The sequence below is a fragment of the Sinohyriopsis cumingii genome, unplaced genomic scaffold, assembly GCF_028554795.1.
Source record: "Sinohyriopsis cumingii isolate HCF-2022 unplaced genomic scaffold, ASM2855479v2 utg002820l, whole genome shotgun sequence".
Taxonomy (NCBI): domain Eukaryota; kingdom Metazoa; phylum Mollusca; class Bivalvia; order Unionida; family Unionidae; genus Sinohyriopsis; species Sinohyriopsis cumingii.
In genome coordinates this window covers 409962-436355 of record NW_028316312.1, presented here as the reverse complement: position 1 = coordinate 436355, position 26394 = coordinate 409962, and the positions used below count along the sequence as shown (strand labels likewise).

At 32.8% G+C, this 26394-nt stretch overlaps 1 protein-coding gene across 2 annotated transcripts in view; it reads left to right on the top strand.

The window, feature by feature from the left end:
• LOC149770038 (calcium-activated chloride channel regulator 1-like) overlaps window positions 1–25006 on the top strand; it is a 42907-nt gene extending 17901 nt beyond the window's left edge. For both annotated transcript variants that reach the window (XM_089949491.1, XM_089949492.1), the window contains exons 5-15: window positions 378–513; window positions 1295–1425; window positions 12539–12766; window positions 13896–14192; window positions 14593–14820; window positions 15366–15636; window positions 16060–16221; window positions 20796–21002; window positions 21624–22079; window positions 23806–23939; window positions 24501–25006. In XM_089949491.1, coding sequence (XP_089805617.1) covers window positions 378–513; window positions 1295–1425; window positions 12539–12766; window positions 13896–14192; window positions 14593–14820; window positions 15366–15636; window positions 16060–16221; window positions 20796–21002; window positions 21624–22079; window positions 23806–23939; window positions 24501–24503 — 2253 coding nt within the window. In that variant the 3' untranslated portion in view covers window positions 24504–25006. The remainder of the gene's footprint in view (window positions 1–377; window positions 514–1294; window positions 1426–12538; window positions 12767–13895; window positions 14193–14592; window positions 14821–15365; window positions 15637–16059; window positions 16222–20795; window positions 21003–21623; window positions 22080–23805; window positions 23940–24500) is intronic.
• The last annotated feature ends 1388 nt before the right edge of the window (window positions 25007–26394 follow it).

The following is a 26394-nucleotide window of genomic DNA, read 5'->3' as shown; positions in this document are numbered from 1 at the left end:
TTGCTCAACAAAGAAAATAAAATACCACTTCAATGGAAAGGGCGATTCAGAGGGATACAAGATCCAAGAGAAAATCTATACTAGAGACTTTATCTATTCCTTATTTGAGTCTTTACGATACCATAACTTCTAAATTCCTTCAGAGACACGTATTATTTTACATACTTTAAGTGTTTCCCGTGCTCAATATTGGCAATGTGGTTCTCATAAATGTGCTGAATTTACGACATTTTCATTAATGTAACTGTTTGTGGGTGGGTATTCTTAAATAGTTTTTAAACATGATTTCATAGTACCGTTTTATATCTGAATCAACGAGACTAACATTTAAGGAAATGGAAAGGTTGAAGCATTCACTTTTGACCTCGCAATTTTAGGTGAAGAACTTCTGCGAAAACGACAATGATACTGCAAAGGATTACAGACACCTCACAACTATCCCAAGTGATCAGAACATAAACTGCCACCACAAAAGCACATGGGAAGTCATACGAGAACATACTGATTTTCAAGGTATGAAGAGATGGAGAGAGAGAGAGAGAGAGAGAGAGGGGACGTTATAGGCTATTGTTTGGAGAAATAGTTCTCACTTTGGTAGCGGCTGGACATTGATAAACGTACACAATTTTAAAAAATATCGCCCATATCACTTTTGCATATTTTTCCATTTACTAATTTAATTTCATATCATCTTAACATCTTACATACTCTCGAGCCTGTATACATTTTCATCGAAACGGAGACAGGTTCTTCAAGAAAAATAAAAACATAAGTATATTCTGACGTGTCTGAGATACTGTGTGGTGAGTTTCAAATTTACTAATTTGGCCAGACTGAAGGTTTGGATCAATATAATGATAATTAATTGCTACTTTACTCACGTTCTAGTGCAGAATGAGACAAGAAGAAAGCTGTCCATATTCGGCAGGAGATCATTTCTGCAGCTTCCAGTCTTCCAAAGTAACAGTTTCAAATTATCGAGCCAGTTTTACTCACATAGCATGCAAGTTTATAATAATGTTTTATGATAATAACCGCAAGGTACACCACTCTGTAGTAATTGAATATACAACACCTTCAACCGTTGAAGATAATTTAAGCGGATTAATATGGGTTATATCACTTCGACTTCACTATCAAACTGGCGAACGATTGTTACAGGACATGCATCAAACAAACACCATGTTATTGAGCATGGACTCGTTTGATGGAAAGGCAATTATCATTATTACAAATTAAGCGACATCTAAGAAAAATATGCATAGCTTTTGTACTTTTATTTTCCTCTTTAAAGGAAGAAACTATGCAGCCTCAGAGAGTACTGACACAACACCCATTTTCAACATAGCCCACAGCGGACCAAAGGTTCGAGCGTTTGTTCTGGATGTTTCCGGAAGTATGAACAGAATCGTCGCTTCGTCCGGGGTATGTACCTTTAAGTATTCTATTGTTTACTCCTACAAAATCAGCGAGAGAGGTTATGGAGGTCGTAAAATTGGGTTCGAATTGAAATGAATATATATTGCGAGACTAGACTTCGGGAGCATTATGAAGTATCGCAATTATTTTGAACAGCTCACATATGTGCATATGTAATGTAATAGTTTGCATTCAAAATTAATATTTATATTTTATTAAACGATTCGTACATTTACAATTACAGTTGTACATTCTTTTTTTTACTTTGGTAACAAGATGGCTGTCCATATTTCACAAAATAAATGTAAAACTTTGGATCTCACGAACAATGGGCATTATAATGTATTCAAATTTAGGATGTCGAACGTTTGCATTCTTTTACAAAGCGGGTGAAAATAAAAAGAATAGCAAGCAAAATTCACATCAGGTAGCATATAGTTAACCCTTTATAAATCTAGTTTATCTGGCAGGTATGCTTATATTACCTGTCTCATCTAGTATAATCTCGTGTCATGTCATGCATCTAACATTGTGTGGGTAGGGGGTGGATTAAATGGGGACTATGTAGTCGCTAATAGATTGTATGGGAATTTAAAATGTATGAGTGTCTCTAGGTATATAGTTTTGGCCACTGTAAGGAAGTTTATGAATAACTGGACTTCATAGTGTTGAATCTATTTGCTAGATAATATTACTTGTATCTAGATGGTTCTAAAGTGATTTTAATCAGAAATAAAACTGCTCTTTAAAGTCACTTTTTAAGCACACACACACACACACACACACAGACACACACACACACACACACACACACACATATATATATATATATATATATATATATATATATATATATATATATATATATATATATATATATATGGAAAGTCGTAAAGGAAATGGATTTATAATGATATAATTCAGCTTTTCAATAACAATGCAGGTTCTTTTCATTATGAGGACGCGATGTTTTGTCCAGTTTTCTTTTTCTCTCCATATTTTTGAAAAATGTATGTGCCTTTCCTAGGCTCTATAAGGCAGTTCTTACATCATTACTATGATCGCCAACGGGTCGGGGCAACTTTATAGCATTTATACAATCGCAAACGGCTCCCGGACAACTCTTGCAGCATTTATACGATCACCAACTGCTCGGGACAACTCTAATAGCATATCTATGATTTTCAACACCTACATACATATCTGTGTCTGTCTGTGTGTGTTTGCGTGTGTGTGTTCTTCTGACTCGGCTCGTTCATGGATATTATACTGTTTATATACCTAAAACGTTGATATACATATGGTGATGTTGGTGGTAAAGGCAAAAGTGTGTTAGTGCGTTTAACAGACATCGAAAAAGCATATTTGACTGCCTCCTGATGGTGAATGCCATTCGCAAAAAATCATGTTTCGCTTTCTTATGTGAAAGAATTTTATAAATGTATATCAAATACAATTTTAATGCATTTCATGCATCTAATAATATTTTTAATAAATATTAAAACTATACAAATGATGAATATGTTTTTATAAATTTACATTTTTACAATGTATTGCTGTATATACTTATTGTCCACGTTGTACTCTTATGTATATTTAATTTGCATTGTTTGTTAGTTAGGTTTTATTTATTTATTTCATTATCTACACTGGACAATATTTTGTTGGACTTGACCTTGTCCAAAATCAAGTTTATTTTCAACTTGATCTGAATCACTGTTTTTTTTTGTATTCTGCAAACAACTTACACATAGCGAATAGATTTCCTATGAGTAACGGTTGACTGTTAGAATTATTATCTTGGCCTGAGCCAAGGACATTGTGTTTACCACATTATGTATTCTAAATATAACTTAGATTTAATTTTATAAACATTAGGAACCTTCTAGAAGGATATTTTCCATGAGATTTTTTTTTTATATAGAAAATGCTAAATGTGAGCCGATGTCAAGTAGAGGACTATGTGATAGTGTTTCTCGAGAAATAACTAATTCGTGCTTTAAGATCTGAGCAAAATCCATTGTATTATTGTTGTGTCCAGTAGTTAATTTGGACTGGACTTATATTTATTCTTCTAATTATTTATTCACTGGAAATACAAGGTGCTCATCAACAATAACATTCTTGCAAATACAGACTTAAATATATAGTGAAATTACAAATAAGGATTTATTCTTGGATTGGATTATTGTGATTCAACAAAATAATGTCGGCACATCACCGCTACACTGGCCACCAAAATCACATCAACACTTCCACCGTTGTATTTAATTTGGATTTTCACAAAAGTTTATTCAGAAAGTTAATCATTAGAACTTGTGTCTTAAGTTCTAGGAACATTTGGGATTTGATTCGTAATACCGTAAGTTCCTTCTTTTTATATATTCACTTTATATTCTAGGGATTATTTGTTGAATTTTACAAACGTTTGTTGGTTCTCACTCGTTTCTATTATTTTCAGACCAGAGAGTCGTAATAATAAGGATCATTTTTTAATCAAATGCAACAAAAGTACACGGGAGCTTTTCTGTTTGATCCCGGTTTTACAGAAATCAAAATAGTATGGAGAAAACTAAGATAACACATTTAACAAATGCTTGTTTATTTTGATAATCACGTTTTTGTTTTTGTATTTTTTTCTTCAATTCAATGTTTTCCATCTTTTGCATTTTGTAGTTCATACCAAGAAATTGCAATCTTTTATTTAAAAAACAATTCGATTGGTATACCTAATAATTATTTTTGGGAATAATTCTCCAGTCCAATTTACCACGTATCCTTTTCTTTTCTTTGATATTCATACCAAGTGGCTTATTTTATAGCTAACATTTTATAATTTAAAAACACAATTACTTCATAGATTCATATAAACATTTTTTCTCATGTTCATGTTTGAAAGCCGCTGTATTATTATTTTTGTATTGTATTATTATCTGTTATTTATTAGACTTGGTACACCATCTAAATATTTGTGTTCGATGTGAAATGCTTCCACATTCTATTTATAAGAGTTCTAATTAAACGGTCAACACCAACATATTTCCCGTCATTATACGTGTGCTACAAATTTCAATCTTGATATCATACCCCTTATTATCCTTTCTAAACTTCTATGTGTCGTCCTAGTCGTCTAGCCATGTTTGACTATATTATATATGTTATTACGCAGCTTTGAGTCAAACTTTCTTCTTATGTGTTCATGTAATTCTTCAGCTAATTCTGTTGTCCACTTCAACGTTCCTGTTTGTTATTGTCCTAGACCAAATGTATACTTAAGATTTATGATTGCTTTGACGGATATTTGTTATTGTTGCACTACCATTACTATCTAATTCACGGAAGGTTTTTTCACGTTGTGATTTAGAATGAATGATGGCATAACAGTGATCATGATTTTTTGCATATCACTTCAAGATTGATTACCAGAGGGTCAATATCTAACAGAGTTTCTGGTTCGCAATATTGATAACATGTTACGTTAAACCTTATTTTGTCAATAAAGGCAAACTGTTTCATTAATATATGTTTTGCCATCTGTTTTGATGACGAAAATCTGTTATTTGCTCTCACACATAGAACACGCATCACTCAGTTTTTGCATAATTAAAATCCTAATAATTTGTATCAGTTTGGTTTATGCACCTATGCTGTATTGTAATTCCATATTGTTTAGTCAGGTGTTCATTGAAGTTACTTGGTTGTTGTTTAGAATCTAGTAAAATATTGATTGGGGTCTCACGTCTGTATCTGTGTATAATGCAATAAATGCATTCATTAATAACCACACATATTCTTATTCATATTTAAAATTTCTGAACTAGCCTATACAATATGTTTACCAATTGTATTCATGTTTTTTTTTTAAAGAAATTATTTCTAGTACACATACTCCAGATTAATAAACACAATTTAATGTTTTAACTCTTAGAATCACTATATTAGTTACACAATGCTTACCATCACCATTAAAAAAGGCCTTTAAATGAACAATGACTGTTTCTGATTGTTTAGTATCTTTTTGTAAGATAATAATAATACTAATAATGAAGACTTTGTATAGCGCCTAATCTTTAAAAGCTCTAAGCGCTTTATAACATTAGACAACACCTATAAGATAAAAAACATGATATGATTACAAAAACATGAAATTAGAAAACATTAAAAAACATGTTGTGAATATTTAAGGTAGGAAGCATTATTAGGTCTTTAAACTTGTTCTTGCAGTCGACATAAGTGAGTTTTGAGAGCACTCTTGAATGGGATCACTGTGATATCATTGCTAAATCAACCTCTTAAGTTCTTTTATATTATTCTTGTTCATAATTTTCTCAGTCTAACTGTTTGAAAGTAGTTCTGCTTTTATGAGAATGACAGCGGTATTGTGACAGTCAAGAAAAGACGTTTTTGCTTTTGTGAAATGCCCTTACCTCTTATTCCTGGCAACACTAGACGTTTCCCATTGGCAATAATATCTGGCAAAAAGAATTGGCTAATCAAGGCAGCAGCACAGGATGGAATCCATCTTATGTATTCAATTGTCTCCATGTAAATGTTATATCCAGAGCATGGCCTTTACCATTGCTCTTTCATGTTTTTAATTTTTGTTTTGCATATTCTTTATTTTCTCTATTTTGGTGAGCTCTAAATATCAGTCCAATTTCAGTGGATTGTTATATTATATGATATTTCAAATTAAAAAATAACTAGTTTTCGCTTAAATAAACCAGAACCTTTTGTTGCTTTTGAATTTGCTCATCAGCACTTGTTCAAGTTATACCTGTTATACCTAAAATTCCCAGCACAGGTAATACCTTTGGAATAAGCGGTTGAACGAATGGCATGAAAGCGGGCAATATCAATCAATTTTTTTAGCATATTTTGGAATAAATTATTTTCTACATCATACTTTCTCCTATTTGCTACCATGAATTTGTTACAATTATTCTATTATTAAAACCTTTTATTTGATGCATCTTTAATGAATTCTTTATTAGTAGTTGTTTCACAAACCCCGTTTCTTAAATTCCCCACTTCTGTTTGTTTGTTAGTGGTACAGGAACCTTAGTATAAGACATTATAATTTATGGGGTCAACAACAATACTAATCCTGCAATTGACTGTATTTAAAGTTATGTATTATCACTGTCAATGCCAGCATGACAATTATATCTAATATATGCACCCACTGGGCGTTAGAAATTAAAACGTAAGTCCCGTGAAACTTATATATCACTGTTGATCATTATGAGCTCTTCAACATGCTTGCTAAAATCGAAATGAAATATGGCATATGTTTGTCAAAACTCCAGAAATATCTACATTTGCGTCTGTATTAAGATCTATGTATATATTGACATGGTCTTAACCCAGCATGAATAATTTATACTCAGTTTATCATAATAATTATTGCAAACTCAGGATACTAGGCCCTGTGAAGTTTTGCAAAAATGTGATTATTGAATATGATATGGTTTTGATTTGAGTAATTACTTCTGGTGATACTCTCTAAGCAATAAAACATATTTTAAAAGTTGTTCTGGTGCGTTTGTTGCGATTCACCATTTTGGATATAATTCATCAATGTTATGTTGTTGTCTATCTACGTTCATGTGCTCAAAATACAACTGTTATGTAAAATGTGGCAAGTAAATTTTGATTCAATATCACCTGCCATAAAACCAAAAATTCCAATTTGTATATCCACAGTCTTGTATAATCAGTGTCCTAATTCTGCAAGTGCCACTGCTTTCATCATATATTATTCAAGGAGATTCCTGTGTAATATAATACTGTATTTGATACTACTAAATAATATATTCATATCACAATATTCACCTAATATGCTAGATAATGGCAACAAGAACGAGATATAAAGAAGATGTTACTTTGTAAACCACTAGTAGATAACCGTACATTAAACACTGCCCGGAATAAAGCTCCTGTAACTGTTGTGTCATTAGCTACAGTTCCAGAGTTTATCAACTCAGCACCACAGTTTTATTATTTTTAACTGAAGCATATCCTCTGCCACTATCTTTAATCCACTGCATGTTGGTTGCTGAACTGGGTTTATGATTATGGTACTATTGTGTCCTGTACAAGATATAACGAAATGTGGTCCATCATCCATTGAATTCTGGGCACTAAGAACGAGGCTCCTTGTATTATTAACTAATGATATCGCATCATTAGCATCATCATTTTTATTATGAGCCATAACAATTTGTCTCGGATCGCAATAAAACTCGTAAGTGGTGGTAAATACATAGTTTTAGTTGTTTCCCTGTTGTGTTGGTCATCCTTATTCATAATATAAATTCTCTCTCAGTAAATATTCAACAAACTGACCACATTTTGATTATCTTTAGAACTACTTCGATACGCTGATATAACATGTTACAACTATACATACAATGGTTCATAATAAACTGTAACTTTTTCATTCCACTATTATGAATTAAATTACTCAAGTTTTCTAATCAATCTATGTTCTAACACATACTTTGTTATTTTTTTATTTGTATTGTTTACTTTATTTCTCATGCTCCATTGGATAGCTCAATTATTCAATTATTTTTTTTTTCACCAAGAGCTTCTGCCTACGGCTCCCGTCTGTGTATACCTTCTAATACTTTAGAAATAATTTTTGATGCTAGTGGTTTATCATATCTTTGTGTTTGACAGTTTGCTTGTTAGAATATTGCTACCATCTGAAAGCCTTTTTTTTTTAAATTGCCAAATACATTCCAAAGTATGGATCCACCAATAATTTTCTTCTTCTGTATATCGCGTATGTGTCACTTACATGATTATCGTTACTGATACCATACTGATTTTGATATTTAGTAAAACGTATTTACAGGCACTTAATTACCTCATTTGCCCGTATGTATAATAGACAACCTGGTAAATGAATATAATATACTTCAGCTTCTTCCATTGATATATGAAACTGTAACTCAAACGGAAGGTATTAACAAAGAATTAACATATATTATCTTTACAGTTTATCAGAAGTATTGTCTTTTATTCTAATATTCTAGAATTATAACCTACATATTAAATATAGTTTTCGGAATTGTAAAATCAGCTTTGTAGCTATTTCCAAGTGTTAATGTGTATTTTTGTAGTCTTGATCAGTCGTTATGCTATTTGATGCCAAGCGTTATTTGCTATTGGTGTAATCTGGTTCAATCATTGTTATTTTATGCCAAGTATTATTTGCTATTGGTGTAGTCTGGTTTAATCACTGCTATTTGATGCCAAATCAAGCAATTATTTTGACCGTGCAGCTAATGTCAATACCATTTTATGATACAGGTAGTATAATTAATGTATATCATTTACATCATACCAATATTTGACATTGTTTTTGATGTGATATAAAGCGATGAACACAAATTTATTTCAGCAATGATTAGCGAGAGCTCGGTCTTTATTAACAGCCAAAACAATCTGAGATGAAAATTATACTGTAAAAATATGGGATGTACCATGAGCTGCATTTCCAATATTAAAGAATAATGCAGTTTTGAATATCCTTTTGGATTGTATACGATTATATGATTACATGTCATTTTCAAATTTGATTTATACCGTTTAATTTATTGTTTCATGATCTAATTTTATGAAGTACATAAGTAGTTTCTTTATCAATAAACTGTATTGCCATTTTCATATTTTACGCATAATGACTGTAACTTTACTAATAAATCATGCTGGTCTCTATAATATTTTATGATGTCGCAATATATCCTTTTAAATTTCTGAGATCTTTCATTATGTAGACAGGGGCCCCGAGTGGCCGAATGGTCTAAAGCCCTCTCCGTTAAGGATCATTATCATCTCACTTCTGTCTGCGTGGGTTCTCTCTCGGATTCGGCCAATGTGGGTATGTGTGAAAGCTTGCCAGTAGCTTCTCGTGGGTCGGTGGTTCTTTCCGGGATTTTCCCGGGTTCTTCCTCCACCAATAATACTGGCCGCCATGTATAGCCTATAGAAAAATGGCGTTAAACCATATAACACCAACATCATTATGTAGACACCCAGTTAAGTGTTTGAGCTTTACAACTGTTTCAACGAACCAACACTGTAATGTGTCTTTGTATTAAATCTTTTTGTGATTAACTGATAAATTATTATCTATTTTCCTCGAAAACATTATTATGTAAAGGGTCTACCTTCAAATGTGCTAATTTTATGCGGTCAATATACATCTCCTTGAGTATCATTTAGGCGTCGTTTTTACATAATTTCATTGGTAATTTCATTTCAATATCTTAGTTATTATCACATTCCTTTTTAAATCCAGGACCATCCATTTTTTAATTTCAGTAAGACCTTATTTAGCTTTGTTTGCCATTACAGTTTGTAATTTCGCCCAGAATTTTTTAATGGCCTTTAATTTCAAAGAATTGCTTTCAAAACTGACTATTGTTGTGTCCGGATCTACGTCTATCAGCTCTGAGGGCTAGGATAAAGTTGTTCTTTTTTTAACATGTTTCTTTTTAAATTCATGGATTTAAACGTTATCCAAGTTTATAACATACCTTTATGTTTCTTTCCTGCTACATCATTTCCATGACCTGGTAATGCTAATGTTTTTATTAGTTCCATTTAGTTTTGTTCTAGCTTTTTTAATTAACTAATCTTATTGCGCATCTCTCTTTTTTTTTGAACCTCACGAGTTTTATTACATTTTTATAATAGACTGTACTGCACGAGGTTTATTATATTTTTGTAATAGACTGTGCTACACGAGTTTTATGCACGAGTTTTATTCTATTTTTGTAATAGACTGTGCTGCACGAGTTTTATTATATTTTTTCAATAGACTGTGCTACACGAGTTTTATATTTTTGTAATAGACTGTGCAACACGAGTTTTATTATATTTTTGCAATATACTGTGCTAATGTTAGATAGTTTCTTTAAATCATTGCTTGCGTAATTTATTAGCTAATTATTTGTTTTCTTTAAAATTTCATTTTTCAATACATTCTTTAGAAGTGAAATTACCAGACTATGATATACAAGAAAAATGTTCACAAAACCCAGATATATAATTATTTGATGTAACTTGTGTGCTTATTTGATCAGCTCACAATGGTTATATTCATGCCACAGATAGTATCGATCATTATTGTGACAAATGCAATAAATTACAAGAGAAAACTTTAACATAATGAATATGAAATTATTCAAATATTATATATTTCACAAACATTAAATATCGAACATCAAATTTCTCATAAACCAGAACAGGCCAAATAAAGATGCACCATAAAGCGGGAAAGTTTATTAAAACACAATCACTAAGAAAGAAAAAAAATATTAAGTCTGTTTGACTGTTCAAAAAGTATCTAATCTCTTCCAGATCCCTTTTCAAACAAAACCTTGTAAACAATAAATGTAGTACAAGAACATGACATGATATGGGTTAAAATACGATCTAAATATGTTTACTTGTTTTTCTTGGTACGCAACGATTCGCAGGTTAGTGTAGTATAACATGTTTATACTTGATTTCAATCACTGCATAGTTTTCTATTTTTACAATCTGTGAAAACAGCTAAACACTATCATTGTTCTCTCTCTCTCTCTCTCTCTCTCTGCAGATGATGTCTATTTTGATCTTTATTTGGACAATGATATACCTTTTTCATTACAGCAATAATTGTTTTCTTTTGGTCTTTTCTTAATTATTCTTCGTGCATACCCTATTTTCTCCATTAATACACTGTAACTATAAAATAGAATGAATATAAAATGTTTGGAACACTAACATATACAACTATGATGCAGGATTGGATACAATTAAATATGCAACAATAAATTAAATATTAAATATAGAGAATATAATATAGATATAAGATTCTTATATTTAATTTCAAGCATATCATCGTTGTTTCTTCTTTAATTTTGCAATTTTAAAATTAGCAAACCATTATCATGCTACAAAATATGCACGTAATGAAAGAATGCTAAATAATCCATGTAATATGGCGATACCTTCCAGACTTGTTTCATATGCCAAATCAATCTCTTCCCTCTACAACGCGTGAAGGTGACACCCTTCTTGTAAACTTATATCGAACTCAAAGACGACATTGAATTGGCTTTGGACATGTTCAAAATATCCAATTTTATACTACACGAGCGCAATATTAGCACCAGATATTTTATGTAGGTGAAAGAGAAGAGTGTTTAAAAATGTTCTCTGGCGATTTTGTGTCATCTTGAGATAGGTAGAATTGTGTTGAGCTTCATAGTTATATTGCAAAATGGGATAAAACCCCAGCTTCATACAGTTTTAAATAACGCTCATTTGTACAGAAAAGCCTTAAATGAAAGGGAATGTTGACCAATTTGTCAAATTTCCTGCATAATTACCAGCACTGAGTCTCACAACCACTTATCATTTTGAAACAAACAGTGCACGGTGAGAACAGATGGTATGATGCAGCCATATATGTCTACTGACTCACCATTCACTAAGAATCCTGTATTATTTATTTTGGGACATAATTATCCCATTCATTAAATTTTGTATGCAATGTTGTATTTCACATTCATCAAATTAAAGATATGAATAAATAATTAACACAAAGTTTACATTTCTAGAGGTTGGTAGTTATCTTGTAGTGAAAGGGATAGTTACTGCTATGTTCTTGCAAAATGGTGTTGCAAGGCTTAGTTTCTATGCTTGTTTAGTTTTTCGTTTTGTGTGTTTGTGTGTGTGTGTGTGTGTGTGTGTGTGTGCTTATTACGACATCAGAACACGTTTCACCTTGCGAACTAATACGGTGAGGTAATAAATTCAATTTCATCTTAATTGCACAGGTAATACTTATTAAGCAAATGCGACTACGCAGCATATCATTTATGTTTACTCTCGATTGTACCTGGCCTAATTTTGGAATGTGTTCTCTCATTTAATTCCTTATATTTTTGAGGACATACTCGAAGCAACATAAGAGTCACAGGAAAGCTGCACAGCGCCCATCGTCTTGAAATAACAGCTAGCTTCAATCGTGAATGTAGTTGTAATTGGTTTTGTTCTGAGGCTTTGTCTTCTTCACGCTTATTTTCGATAACCTTTTCATTCAATGTCATTATAGTTGACTCGCATCGAAGAAATGAGGCAGGCTATAAAATACATTATTGCTGTGTTGATCCAGGCTTCATCATATCTAGGAATAGTCTCCTTCTCCAATTCTGCAACAACCTTGGCTCCTTTAAGAGAAATAAAGAATGACACCGATCGCCATATCCTTGAAAACATCACTTCGTCATTATTTGCCTTCGGTGGAACAGGTATTGGTCAGGGACTGCTAAATGCGAAACTGGTAAGCAGCAAAGAATTTGCATTGCCATTTAATTTAGGACTTGATATGGATTGAATATATTCTTAGATTGCCTATACGAAGAGAAAATGAAAACTTTGATTCACCAGCACCAAATTCATGAAACATTAAACGTTTGCAATGTATTAAATTTATCAGAAACTGTACTTAGAGTCGATATGTCAGAATAATCAGTTTGAAATGAATTAGTGTTCCTCTCAGCCTGGTGCCTCATCTGGAAATGGAACGTACAAGGTATCAGAAAAATGTCACTTTAAAATTAAAGCCAAACTTAACTGGTTGTAACGGTGCGGTCTCTCAATGCAAAATGAGCCATATATGTTGCTCACTTTAAGGCCCACATCAGCACATACAATATACCAGACACCAGGCACATATAATTATATTGGTGGATCAAGAGTGGGCTTTGGTTTTAACTGACATAAAAACAACTTTCTCGTCTTAGCCGAAGTAATTTTTTTCATAAAGTATTTTATATAAAAAAATCCTGTTTGGAAAATCACCCTCGAGCACTATCCCCCTTACCGAAGATACAATGGTTGATGCTGAGGATATTAACAACGCCATGTAAAGATATGAAAATGTAAATGTTTCTAGAGTCAAACGTCTACATACCATTTTAGGAATAGTACTTCTCCTATGCTTGTTGCACGTCAGAATTACTTTATCGCTATTCTCATGGCTAGATTTGTAGAACAACAGAGAAACAACGACATACTGAAACTATACTTTTGATCATATTACTAATATTTGATTTCGTGGTCATAAATGTAATCGTAACTTTATACAACATTTTAATTAGTTTTTGTCGTCTGATTGAAGACGAAAGGTAGAGGTCCAAATACTATGTTGTGATAGATGCAAGTTTTCTAAGCTTTATTTATATGTCCCTCTGCTCTGTATAGCTTAATCGGTATTGGAGACCCGACAGTATGAACAATAAACGGGTCACATTAATGCTTATTGTTGTTATAGACGTTTGATGTTGTAAAGAAGTTTATCTTTTAGACACATTTTATCTGTATTTGTTTTCTTTTTTTTTACTCACACCAGGGACGTATACGTGTGCATGTACAAGTCCCTGATCCGACCTTTCATGCTTATATTTCAGTTATTTGAGTCCAGTGGAATGAGTACGAAGGAGAGCGAGATAATTTTACTAACTGACGGAGAAGAAAATATACCACCCTACATTGCAAACGTCACGGATGCACTGATAGAAGCTGGAATCGTGGTTCATACAATATCGGTCACGGAGGACGCTCAAAAGAATTTAAAAGATCTGGCTCAGGCAACTGGAGGAAAGTTTCTCACATTTTTAGAGAAACAATCAGTAACATTTATAGACGTCTTGTCTCAAGTCATCGTATCCGGTGATGCTATTCCAGATGCAAATACTCCCGAAGCGGTTTGTAAATCCTGTACTTCATATTATAATGTTATAGAGCTTAAACAACAATGCCAGTGTGCAATTTATAAGTAGTTGGGTTAATTTCTTGTCAGGTTGTGGTAAGGGGCTGTTTTAACACACCTATAAGAACATCTTGGATAACTATTTAAAATATATAATGGCATATTTTGCTTTAAACTAAGTAAAAGGTCCACAGATTTTAAGAAAAGTGGGCAATCTATGTCAAGGCCATTCTGATCACTTTTGTTTGGCATTGCAAGATGTAGATTTGTGCATCAACAGGTGAAATGTGTGGTATCACGTTTTTTCTTTTTGTTGTTGTGCAAAACAACATACTAATGATTCTTCATATCGTCCATTGCAAAGACTGGTTTTCTTCAAAATATATTTATTTCAGATAGCATCATATAGTAAAAACGTATTGGCGAATGAAAACTATACAGAAAACTTTAAAGTTGATTACGGTCTTGGAAAGGACACCAAGCTGATGGTAAAATCGACAGCACCATCATCCTCGCCAGTGTTATTGACGGTTGTTTGTCCGGACGGAATTAACTTTCAGAATGCTATTACATCTACAGGAACTCAAACTATACTTTGCGGTGACAACAAAGCTTCAACAATGGTGAGTATTCTGTCCCCCTGTCTAAAGTCCATACACAGTTAATTAAAGATTATTCATGTGGAAAATCAATTAATTTAGATCGAATATGTAAGTAAATTTTGTATAACAGTGTGAAAGTATACGATAACAGCCAGCGAGGTAACCACGCTTTAATAATAATAATAATAATAATAATAATAATTATATATATATATATATATATATATATATATATATATATATATATATATATATATATATATATATATATATATCACTATCTGAGTGACACGCCCACACACATTTATTTATTTATTATTCTATTTATTTATTTCTTTATTTAGAAAGGTCGAGAGGTAGAGAAAGATTTTAAAAAGAAAGCATTTCTACGTAAAACGGTTCCTTATAGAAAAATCATACATTCTTTTAGCCACGTAGAAACAATCCCAAGAAACCTTCAACACTGCTACTGATTGGGAAATCTGACAAAGTGCAAAGTGCATTTTCCTTATCATTAGATAATGAGTATATTTAAGCAAACTTATACAGATATTTCTTTCCTCCAGGCGGGTACATATACTATTACCCTTTCTTCTCCTGAAGCTACTAGCTATAATGTCTACGTTACATCATACCCACGTGGTTCAACTGCTGATGTCGTACGTGTGAGATCGTGGCTCTCTGACACTGAAATTGACTTTGCTTCCGCTTCTACCATACGCTTGTACGCGGATGTGGAAAAAGGAAGATCGCCGGTTTTAAATGCTAAAGTTACAGGAATGCTGATCCGTGGAGACGGTTCAGGCATTAACCTGGGTCTCCATGATGACGGAAAAGGTATGGGGAATGAACACGAGAGATGAGTAAAACAGGCTGACAACGTATTTCCCGATTGCGCTTGCTTTTTTCGTTTGTACTAAACATGCACAAGTAACTATTAGAATAATGTCTTATTACAGTGCCATTTCTTATTCAACTTTTATTATGAATTGATACGAGCCATCTTATTTACTCTTTCTTTCTCGCTTTCTTTGGCCTTTTAAAATTTAGTTTTCCCATTGATTCATATTCAAAACTCTAAAATTATATTTGTATTAAGCTTCTCCAAACTTTTCAAATTTTTAATTTAAAATTAACAATTCATATTTTTTTTAAATTTGATTTCTTTTCTGAGCGGATCTTTATTTTTGTCACTAGAAAATAATGACAAGCCGGATACAAATATCAAGGTTAAAAAGAACATTGTTAATTTTCCTCAAGGGGCAGACCTATATGAGAATGATGGTCTATACACGACCTACCTGTACAAACACTACTTTATCAGTGATGGACGATACAATATGAAGATAACAGTGTCCGGCGATGAGGGAACCATAACGTATTCCTCAGCATCTGGTCAGAGAGCGCCTACTTTACCAGGAGGTATAGATGGCTATGGGTTTCTTTATGAGATTCAATGTTGAAGACGAATATATATGCATCATAAAATAGTTGGAACATACGTTCATATTCATCTTTAAAAAGGAAAAAAGTAAATATCGATCTGTATTAAATGACGCACATGAGGATATCTTGTCAAGACAATTGCTTTGTTAATTTATCTAACATTTTGAGGAAATGTTGCCCACCAATACATGTAATCTTATCTGTTAGAAAGACTAGAGACCCAGCGCCTGCAACCCTAAATATGGATATCAAAATGTTAAAGAACACACTTACACACACACACACACACACACACACACACATATATATATATATATATATATATATATATATATATATATATATATATATAATTTACATTGTTACTTTTTTAAGATTTTTTTCGTTATATGCTAAAGATAATTGTATTTTGGACTTGACCTTATCCAAATCAAATTCATTTTCTACCTGACCTGAATAGTTGACTTTATTATTATAAGTTTTTCGAAAAGTACGGGTTTAAGACTAGGATTATAATTAAAAGAAGTAAACATATTTGTCTTGGTCTGAGTCAAGACATTGTGTTTTCCATGTTCTTTATTATAATTTTAATAACAGGCCTTCTAATTATAAATGGGATTATATCTTATATCTTTTCCATGTTCTTTATTATAATTTTAATAACAGGCCTTCTAATTATAAATGGGATTATATCTTATAAACATTTACAATCTTCCAGAACGGGATTTTCCACTAGGTAATATATTTTTTTCAAAGGAAATGCTAATTCTGACCAGAGGTCAAGTACAGAACTATATAACCTTCCTGCTGAAATAAAATATGTATTCGTGCTGTAAGATATGAGCAGAACAAGTTGTATTAATTTTGTGTCCATCATTTTATTTGGGCTGGAATTTATTTATTCGAATTATTTAATTCAAGTGATTTTTCACTGAAAAGAAAAGCTGCTCGTAAATGCCATTCTTGGAAGAAAGACTTGGGCTGATAGTGAACTTTTAAGTAAGGAAATATTCTTGGTTTGTATTATTATTTAACATTTGGCACATCATTACTGCAGAGGTCACAATAGAGACATCAAAGGTTTCAGGGTAGGATTTATGTTAGAGTACCACATAAGTTTGCTAAGACCTTTAATCATTAGGACTTGTGTTCCAAATTATATGGTTGTTTGGGAATCATTTTGCAATACTGTACGTTAGTTTTACATTTTCACTTTGTATTCTAAGATATGAATCTATGTTCTTAGATATGGCCTTAAAGGTCACCGGTAATACTCCAACAATTTCTATTTATATCAGATTTGCGTTACATGATTAAAGATAGTTATACTCACACTAAAAGAACAAAAAAAAATTGTCATGTGTAAAGAAGAAATAATAATTTAATTATTCGAAATAGAAGGATACAACGCTGTTACTTCCCCTTACTTACAATTTCCCATCTATAGAGGACGCCAACCGGAAATGAAGTACATTTATCCCTACAATACGAAGTACATGCTTCTTGTTGTCGTAAAATAAAACACTATAAACTATAGATAGGGAATATTTAGATGAAACTAATGAAAACTAATTTACTGTTCAGCCTTATATGGGTATGCGTGCACGACGCACTAGATTGTGTCGCTTTCAAAACTGTTCCATTGTTTCAATTTATTTTGAAAATTCCCGTTAATACGGGTAAAAAGAATCAATGATGGCTCCCATATGTCGGCATGCTTTATATTTTTTAAAAAAGATGAAAGAAATAGGCACACTTAAAGAATCCAAAGGAACCAAACTTGACTTCTTTTGTCAGCCGACTTCAGAAGAAAAAATCGGCACACTAAAAATATACCAAAGTCAAGTTTCCGGGGTTGGTTTGCATTGTAATAAAATAACCTATGTATTTGATATCCTATAGGTAAGTTTAAACAATGAGTGTATTGCTCCCTGCCAGTTGCGATTATCACCCGGGCTTCTATTTGTTTGTCATATGTACTCATAATTAATGTTTGCAGGGCAAATAGTATACACAATAATAATTTGCTTTAATAATACTTTTGTAACCCATGCTAGCAAAAATATTATCATTTTCACTCACATTGAATGTATTTGAAAATAATGATTTTTTTATTTGCGAGATATCGACTTATAGTTAACCTGGATTGTATACAATCTGGGTAAGTTTGCAATAAGTAACTTATCATGCGTAAATGGCAGGTGCCTTCAAGCAATCGGGTGATACTTTCGTCTCATTTGCGATTTTGTTATTTGACATAAGCGATACACACTACACTAAGGATGCATACGCAAGCCGGCATCCGCTACATCTACGGAGTTCGTGGATATATATTTTTAAAAAAATAATTTTCGTATGATGAAAAAAGAAGGAATGAATGATAACAATGCAAGGTTAATTTCTTTCAATTTATTTTCAAACAAGTGAATGTTTATCAATTTATTTTGTACCGTGAGTGTGTGTGTGTGTGTGTACGGGGGGGGGGGGTACAAATTAAACACAAAATTATTTTCTTTCAAATTTGTACGGAATAATGGAGCAAATATGATCGACGGTATTGACCAGTAATGACAAACTTTCAATTTACGCGTGCACAAACTAAGTCAACTTGAAAAATAAAAACAAACAATAAAATTAACTGGTAAGAGCTTCATATTGCAGCAACTAATTACTGACACAATTCTTGACACTATTCTCTCTCTCTCTCTCTCTCTCATGTGTAATCTAGTATGTATTGTATGCAGCTGTGTTACAACGTGAAGCCTAAAATAAAGTATATTTGTTATAATATTTCATGTACACTACCCTTAGAAAAATATATACATATTATGTGGAATATTATCTGTTACGTATTTTTGTTTCATAAATGGTTATTGATAATTTGACCGGAAGACTTAAATTGAGAATGTCGTTGTGCAGATGCATATATTTTTAGCATAAAAAATGTAAATAAATATTTTAACTAGAACAAGCAAGGTATGTCAGTTTGTGTTTTCTCTCATAAATATGTACGTTACGAAGTATGATTATTTTCTTTCAAAGAATATCAAAATAGTTTGTCTAAATTTAGTTTTTTCCTAAAACCTATCTTACATAGCATCTACTTTTTGTTGAAGAAAAAGAACGTACAAACTATTGTTAAGTTTGGCCGAATTGTATTTCGAGTTGGGTCGAATTGTCTTGGGCCAAATTCACTATAATCCGGCATGCATTATACAACTTTCCCATCCCTCCCCTATTCGATCCCACAGATTAAATACATTTTTTGCTGGTAAACATGGTTTTTCGGAAAAAGAAACAACTCTTTTTCCCATCATCACTCTTTTGGTTACATCCGTATGCAACACAGTGCACCATATTTGCTGTATAAAAGCACGATCATACGCTATATCACATATACATTTACTTGGGGCAATTAAGCACTTGAATAGCTAAGTTGAATAGAAGGGATAAATGTACGTCATATCCGGTTTTGGCACGCGGAAACTACCGATTGTGTACGGAGATTGCCGAATAGCTTTTACATTTTATAAAGCGGAGTTTTAAGTCTAATTAAACATGTTTATGGTGTGCATACATAACTAATACATTTTGTTTATAACTATAATAATATCACACGTTTGTACAATAGAGTTGGCCAGTGACCTTTAAACTAAGTCACAAAAAGAGCGAAAGTCAGCATATTTTGAATAATTCGGATAATAATTTGTTTCCCTCGAATTCAAAATGAAAATGTAAAAGAAAATCTTCCGAAATCGTAAATGAAATCCCAAATAGTCCTAAAAGTTTTATCACAGGTCCAAATGTATAAAGTTCCAATTGAATCCCGGAAGTATCCCAAATAAATTTTAATATTGAACCCGTTGATGTCCCCGTGGTCTCCAATATGTTAATGTGGCCGTAGCCTAGGTTGCGGCGATGTGCTAAGAATCTTTGATATATCACAATTGTATACTTTAAATGTTGTTGTCTTAACTCACTAAAATTCAAATTGATATTCCAGTCCAAGAATATTATTGATGAGCACTTTGTATTTCCAGTTAACAATGTTTTGAATAATAAATTCTACCGAGATGAAAAAAGAATACAACAATAAAACAGATTCTGCTTCAAGATGTTAAGGCAAGAACGGTTAATTTCTCAAAATAAACAACATTGCACAAAAAGTTAAGACAAAAAGTAGAACCATGTTGATGGTCAAAAATTTGTTTTCAGAATATTCTAAGTTGTCATAGATAAACCAGGTTTTTCCATGGGAAATTTCAATGTCCTAGACTCTAATTAACAAAAACATGTTTGCCTCCATTGAACTTAAACATAAATATTGTATATGTATTATGTTGTTTACAAAATCAATGTCATTAGTCACGTATAAAGCAGATTTGATTTTGAAGTAAGGTAATTTACAAATTACAAACATATATTACATACAATCATCATGAAAATACAACAAACAAAACAAACTCATTGTACATGTTATATAAAAAACTATCAACTGACATGTGCTCTTTCTAACCTAATTATGACTTGTGTCACATTTTCTTCTGCAGTCGAAGAAGCACGACCTGTAATGGAATCTGTTCAAGACTTTATGCGGAGTATTATTCCAAATGAATTTGTGGTGAAAAACTACAGTTCTTCCGCCCCCGACACTTCCCCACCGGATGCCATCACGGATCTACGTATTGCTAATGCAACTGCGAATGCTGTTCTCCTTGAATTCACAGCTACAGGGGATGACTTTGATATGGGCAAAGGTTAGCAACAATAACGATGAACATTGTTTCCTGAAAGATGTATTAGACTAACATATAAGCTGTAACACTTACATGTAATGTTCATTCTCACAGGTTCGATGCCCGTTGTTGCTCAGTACACTTGAGAGGTCCGCAGTCTATGCTCAGGGGATTTCTTTGTGTTTACTGACTTCCGTCACTCGCAGAGAAAGCGAAGTTCATGATAATAACTTTGAGAATGTTTTCGATTCAAATAAATTAAAAAAGAACGGTAGAAAGGTAACATTCGAAAAGATTTAGGTACCAAATGAAGTCAGTTCTTATTCTATTTATGCATTTTTGTTTCTTTTCCTGGAAATCACACAAAGTTTGAGCTAAATTTTATATTTCAAATAATTAAGACCATTATCTCACATGAGAATAAACGATTAATAGATAGGAAAAGATGTTTCACTGTATTGACAATGCAATTTACACTCAATTATCAATACTTGTTTCAGGATACTGATACATACATACATACAATCACACACACACACACACACACACACACACACACACACATATATATATATATATATATATATATATATATATATATATATATATATATATATATATAACCTGTATGTGTGCTTTTAGCCAGGTATTATGAGGTAAGAACGTCAAACAGTATCCACACTCTCATCGACGACTTTGACTCCAGTATGCTTCTCGACACCACTGACATAATACCCAAACCGTCAGGTGAAACTGAACAGTTAGTATTTGAAGGAAGTACACCTGGATCCAGTAAGAACGAAGAGCTCTGGTATGTTGGCATCCGCGCTGTGGATAAGAATGGCAATAAGGGAAAAGTGTCTAATATCATAACCCTTGGAAGAGCAGCTTCATTCAATGTCACAGACAACCTTACAGTTATTGAAATAGTGGACCCTGATATCGATATACATCTGGAAGATGAAGTTGATAAATCGAACACAACAACATATATTGTCGTTGGCGTTGTGGGTGCCACGATACTCTGTCTTGTAGTTGGTGGATTGTTTCTGTACAAAAAGCTAAAGAAATCTGGACGAAAGGAAATAATGAACTATGGTAATTCCACATGTCATCTTCATTGATTAATTACTATTAGTAATTTTTAACTATAATATTACTTATGCCTTTCAACAATGCAACAATATAGAAAAATTGTGAGTGCAGTACAACAACACAAATGTACCTTAAGTAGAGAAAAAAATGCGTATCTACAATTGTCGGTGTATTATACATTTCTGATGATTTCAATGATGCATCACATCCGGGCAGTTTTGCAAGCAATTGACGTTATAAAAATTTGCTGATCTATTGACACGACATTTACGAATGCAGAACACATTTGAAGGAAAATATAATGATGACTTTAGATGCGTAGGAATATACTGGACCGATATAGGGACTATCGGGTGTCAGTAGGATCCACCGTGAAACGCGTTAGGGAAATTATTGTACCTGATATTTAATTGACCACCTATTGAATCGGTACGGCTCAGATGATACCATGGTACACACATATCTTCTTGTTTCAAACACTTTTAAGGAGCTCTCGGTCTTCATTTTGCTATTACATTCACTGGATGAAGTGTAGTTTAGTCGTTACGTTGATCGCGCTGTCTAACTACACTATAATTTTAGGAATATGTTTTAAAGTTCTCATGGCATATTAGTTATTACACCGTGTATTTTGACCATGTCACTTCAAATAAGTACTGCTAATATCATACACTGTAGGGAATTCTAATTTCTCTTATCACCCATGTTACATTATATTAATTACAAATTGGTAAAGATATGTTTTAAATTCGCACTATAACACATTACATACTTTGGGTGGGTTTCTAAACTTCAACAAATATTAACAAAGTCTGACAACATTTAAACATCCATTCAAAATAACCCCTATGAAATGTATAAAATACCATATTTACAAATATCTTTCCACTGTAGTTGAAATACATTCAAACCATCATGAGTTGTGGTCAATGAGTAAGCTAAGCTTCAGATTGAAACCACCATACATTTCTTGATATTAGGACCCAAGTATTCTCAGCAACGATCTGATTTGACGAGAAAATTGCTCTCAGTGCCATATCCGGCTATTAGCATATTTTTACTGCTTTTAAAGAAGGCGATGCATATAAAGAAATCTAAAACAATTATGCAATTATTTAACGGATACCGGACGATTTCAAAAACGTACTCAAATTGTGAATGCCTCTCTCTCTCTCTCTCTCCATTCGTTTTTCAATGTAAGTCATTGTTTTCATCTTGAAATATGTTGTAATATACGTATTATGCAGGAGGAGAGCTAATCTAAGTTGCCAGAACTTACACACAATCCATTTTTATCCTAGCAATAATAAAATATTTAAACCAAATATAAGTACGGAGAAGAACATGGACCTTTAAGACCATCATATTCTCATCTATCTAAATTGAAACATGACAAAGCACTTATACAATTCATATGTCACCTGTTGTAACACTCATCAAATAGAACCATGGCAGCCACATTCTGAAAGGATACTACCATCACATTTGATACAGTCTTTGTCCTGTGCATATAGAAACTGAAATAATAAAAGCCATTTCATGCAGATACTTACGTTGGTTGCGAATTCAAAATGAAATTATGCGAAACTTGATCCACTCTCTCGTTCAGACGCAAGACGTCATAGAAAAAATATTTTTTATAGCTGTAACTCTCTTCCACAATTTATTTGACAAGGCTGATATATTTTGAAATATGTAACCCTCCATTATTGATATACTGTCTTTGCAGAAGGCACGTGTTTGACCCCAGTTCCTATTAAACATGAAGTGGATATAGCTTCCCGTGTAGAAGAAACCATAATGTGTGCTGAACCTGGTCTTGCTGGCGAAGAGGAAACTAACTCGCCTCTCATGAAGGGACCGGTAGATATTCAAAGATTATTATCTTTTAAAGGATTATGTTCATTTTGTTTCTTTCAATGCTCCAATATTGTAAAGCTAAACCTGGATTTTGCATCATCTTTATTTTGGTATACATGAACAGAATGATATAATATGAATGATATAATATGAATGATATAATATCAATTTTCAAAGTTAATTATTCTTTTATGATTTCTGTTATAATTTTCCAGCTCCACGTACACAAAAAATAATCTGGTCATGCACATGCAAGTATATATATATATATATATATATATATATATATATATATATATATATATATATATATATGATAGATTGATTATAGTCATAAAAAGTAAAAGAGTATTAATTTACTATGGATACTTAATTGACCACTCACCCACACTGTGTAGTGTAATATTCTGCGTATTTAATTAAATGCATACATTACCATGAGTTATTCTAATTTTTTGGGCTGGACAAAGATTCATTGTGCCTGTCTGTACCTCGGGGCACGAAAACCAAAACTAGACAATGCTGACACTATGTTGTCATGGTTTCCTTTCTTCTTTTTTGTAGTGATGCAGAAGAAGACAACCATCATAATGAGCCTTTTTCCATATGAATTGTGGACATTCATATTAGATATGTAATGCAATGAGTGTGAAGAAAATACACGTGGCAAGAAAGGCCTGATGACGCTGTACATTATTCCATTAACAAAATTGACAATACCGAATGACATAAATATTATATGTTGTCCTTCTACACCTCTGCTTCTTTCGGTTACAAATCAATCTAATCGATTATCGATGGCCTACTAATGAACCATGCAAAGAACTGACAGCTTATCACATGTGCTTTCCCGTAGAGACGACAATCTGAAACAGTACCACTTACTCATCAAGTCTTTTCGAAGTTCTGAACAGAACCTGATTAATTATGAAGTGTATAATGACATTTCGAGATTTAAATTACAATATTTGGTTAATGTTTACATGTTTCTTTTATACGTGTACTGTGTATATAATGTGTCAATGGTACATTTATTATTAAGAATACAAGCTGGTTATGTTGATTGTTAATGATATGTTACAAAAATCTTTTGTTCAAAAACACTAGGTACAAATAACTGCACTTTCTGAGTAATATACACAGCACTCTCGATACATATCACTCTTGACACACACCACTCTTTATACAGAGCACTCTTGATACACATGTCTTTCAATAATGATACATCAGGATTATTACACGGTTCAGAGATCAATGGTGTGTAAGTACATACTGTTACGTTACTCTTCTTATACTCTTAAGATACAGCTTTTGAATTTGGCGTTTTAATGGATGTCTGCATGTGGGTATAGGGTGTTTGTAATATAGGGAACGATATGGACTGGAATGACCACATTCAACCGTAAGGAGTTTAATACTGCAAAGGGGCCATATAGCAATTTAACATTAGAATGTCAAAAATTGTAAAATAAGAATGGACCATGCTGTTAAGGACAAACACCCACCCATACAATGAAAAGGACGATGAAAGGTAGGGAATAGACAGTGGCTACCAATCAGCATTCACTCACACACTCACAGTCTTATATGGAAGAGGTTCGGTGCATAAAATGGAGTAGGGAGACAATGACTGCCAACTAGTCTGACAGATCCACACACGTACTTAAAGAAAACATCCGCACATCCACACATACAAACAAAAAAAAAAAAAAAATAAACGGAAGAGGGAAAGGAAAATTATGTAATGATTACTAACACATAATGAACCCAACAACTTGACTTCACTATCCAGTACCAACGTTTGAACCAAAACATACGAGTGAAAGGGAAGTTATGTGATAGTCACCAACACACCTGCTTACGATCGAATGTACAATCACACATGCTAAACATTGGCAGCTCACATATTTAGACTCATTATTCCACATATCATTACACATGCATAAAGGGCGCAAGAAAACCTATATTATTTTGTTTTTCTGCATACAAACGTTACACAAACAAATCATACATGCTCAAAAGGGCTAGAGTATAGATATTTGTGTATGCATCCATTTACAAACACTAACATGGTGAAGCTGGCGATCAGTGAGTAGTATCTTTTTCCAAACCCTAACAAAGACAGTTGGGTGTTCATACAGGCCATTAATCACTGGCCACATTGCTTCATTCGTTACACCGCAGGACCATTTCCCAAGATTACACGGACAAACCTTTACGGTTTCACGTAAATATCTCTGCGAAATATTCCTGTCTCTATGAGACTTGTTATAACCCACTTTGACTTCCCATATGCCTGGCGATCTAGATTGCACAGCACATTGGAATTAATTATTGACGAACCGATGTTAATCCGCATCTTGATTCTTTGAGTACGGATGAAAATCTGGTGAAACCCATCCTTTTATATCCAAGTGAACTGACTAGAAATGAGTTTTAGTACGATGCCAGCGGTAGC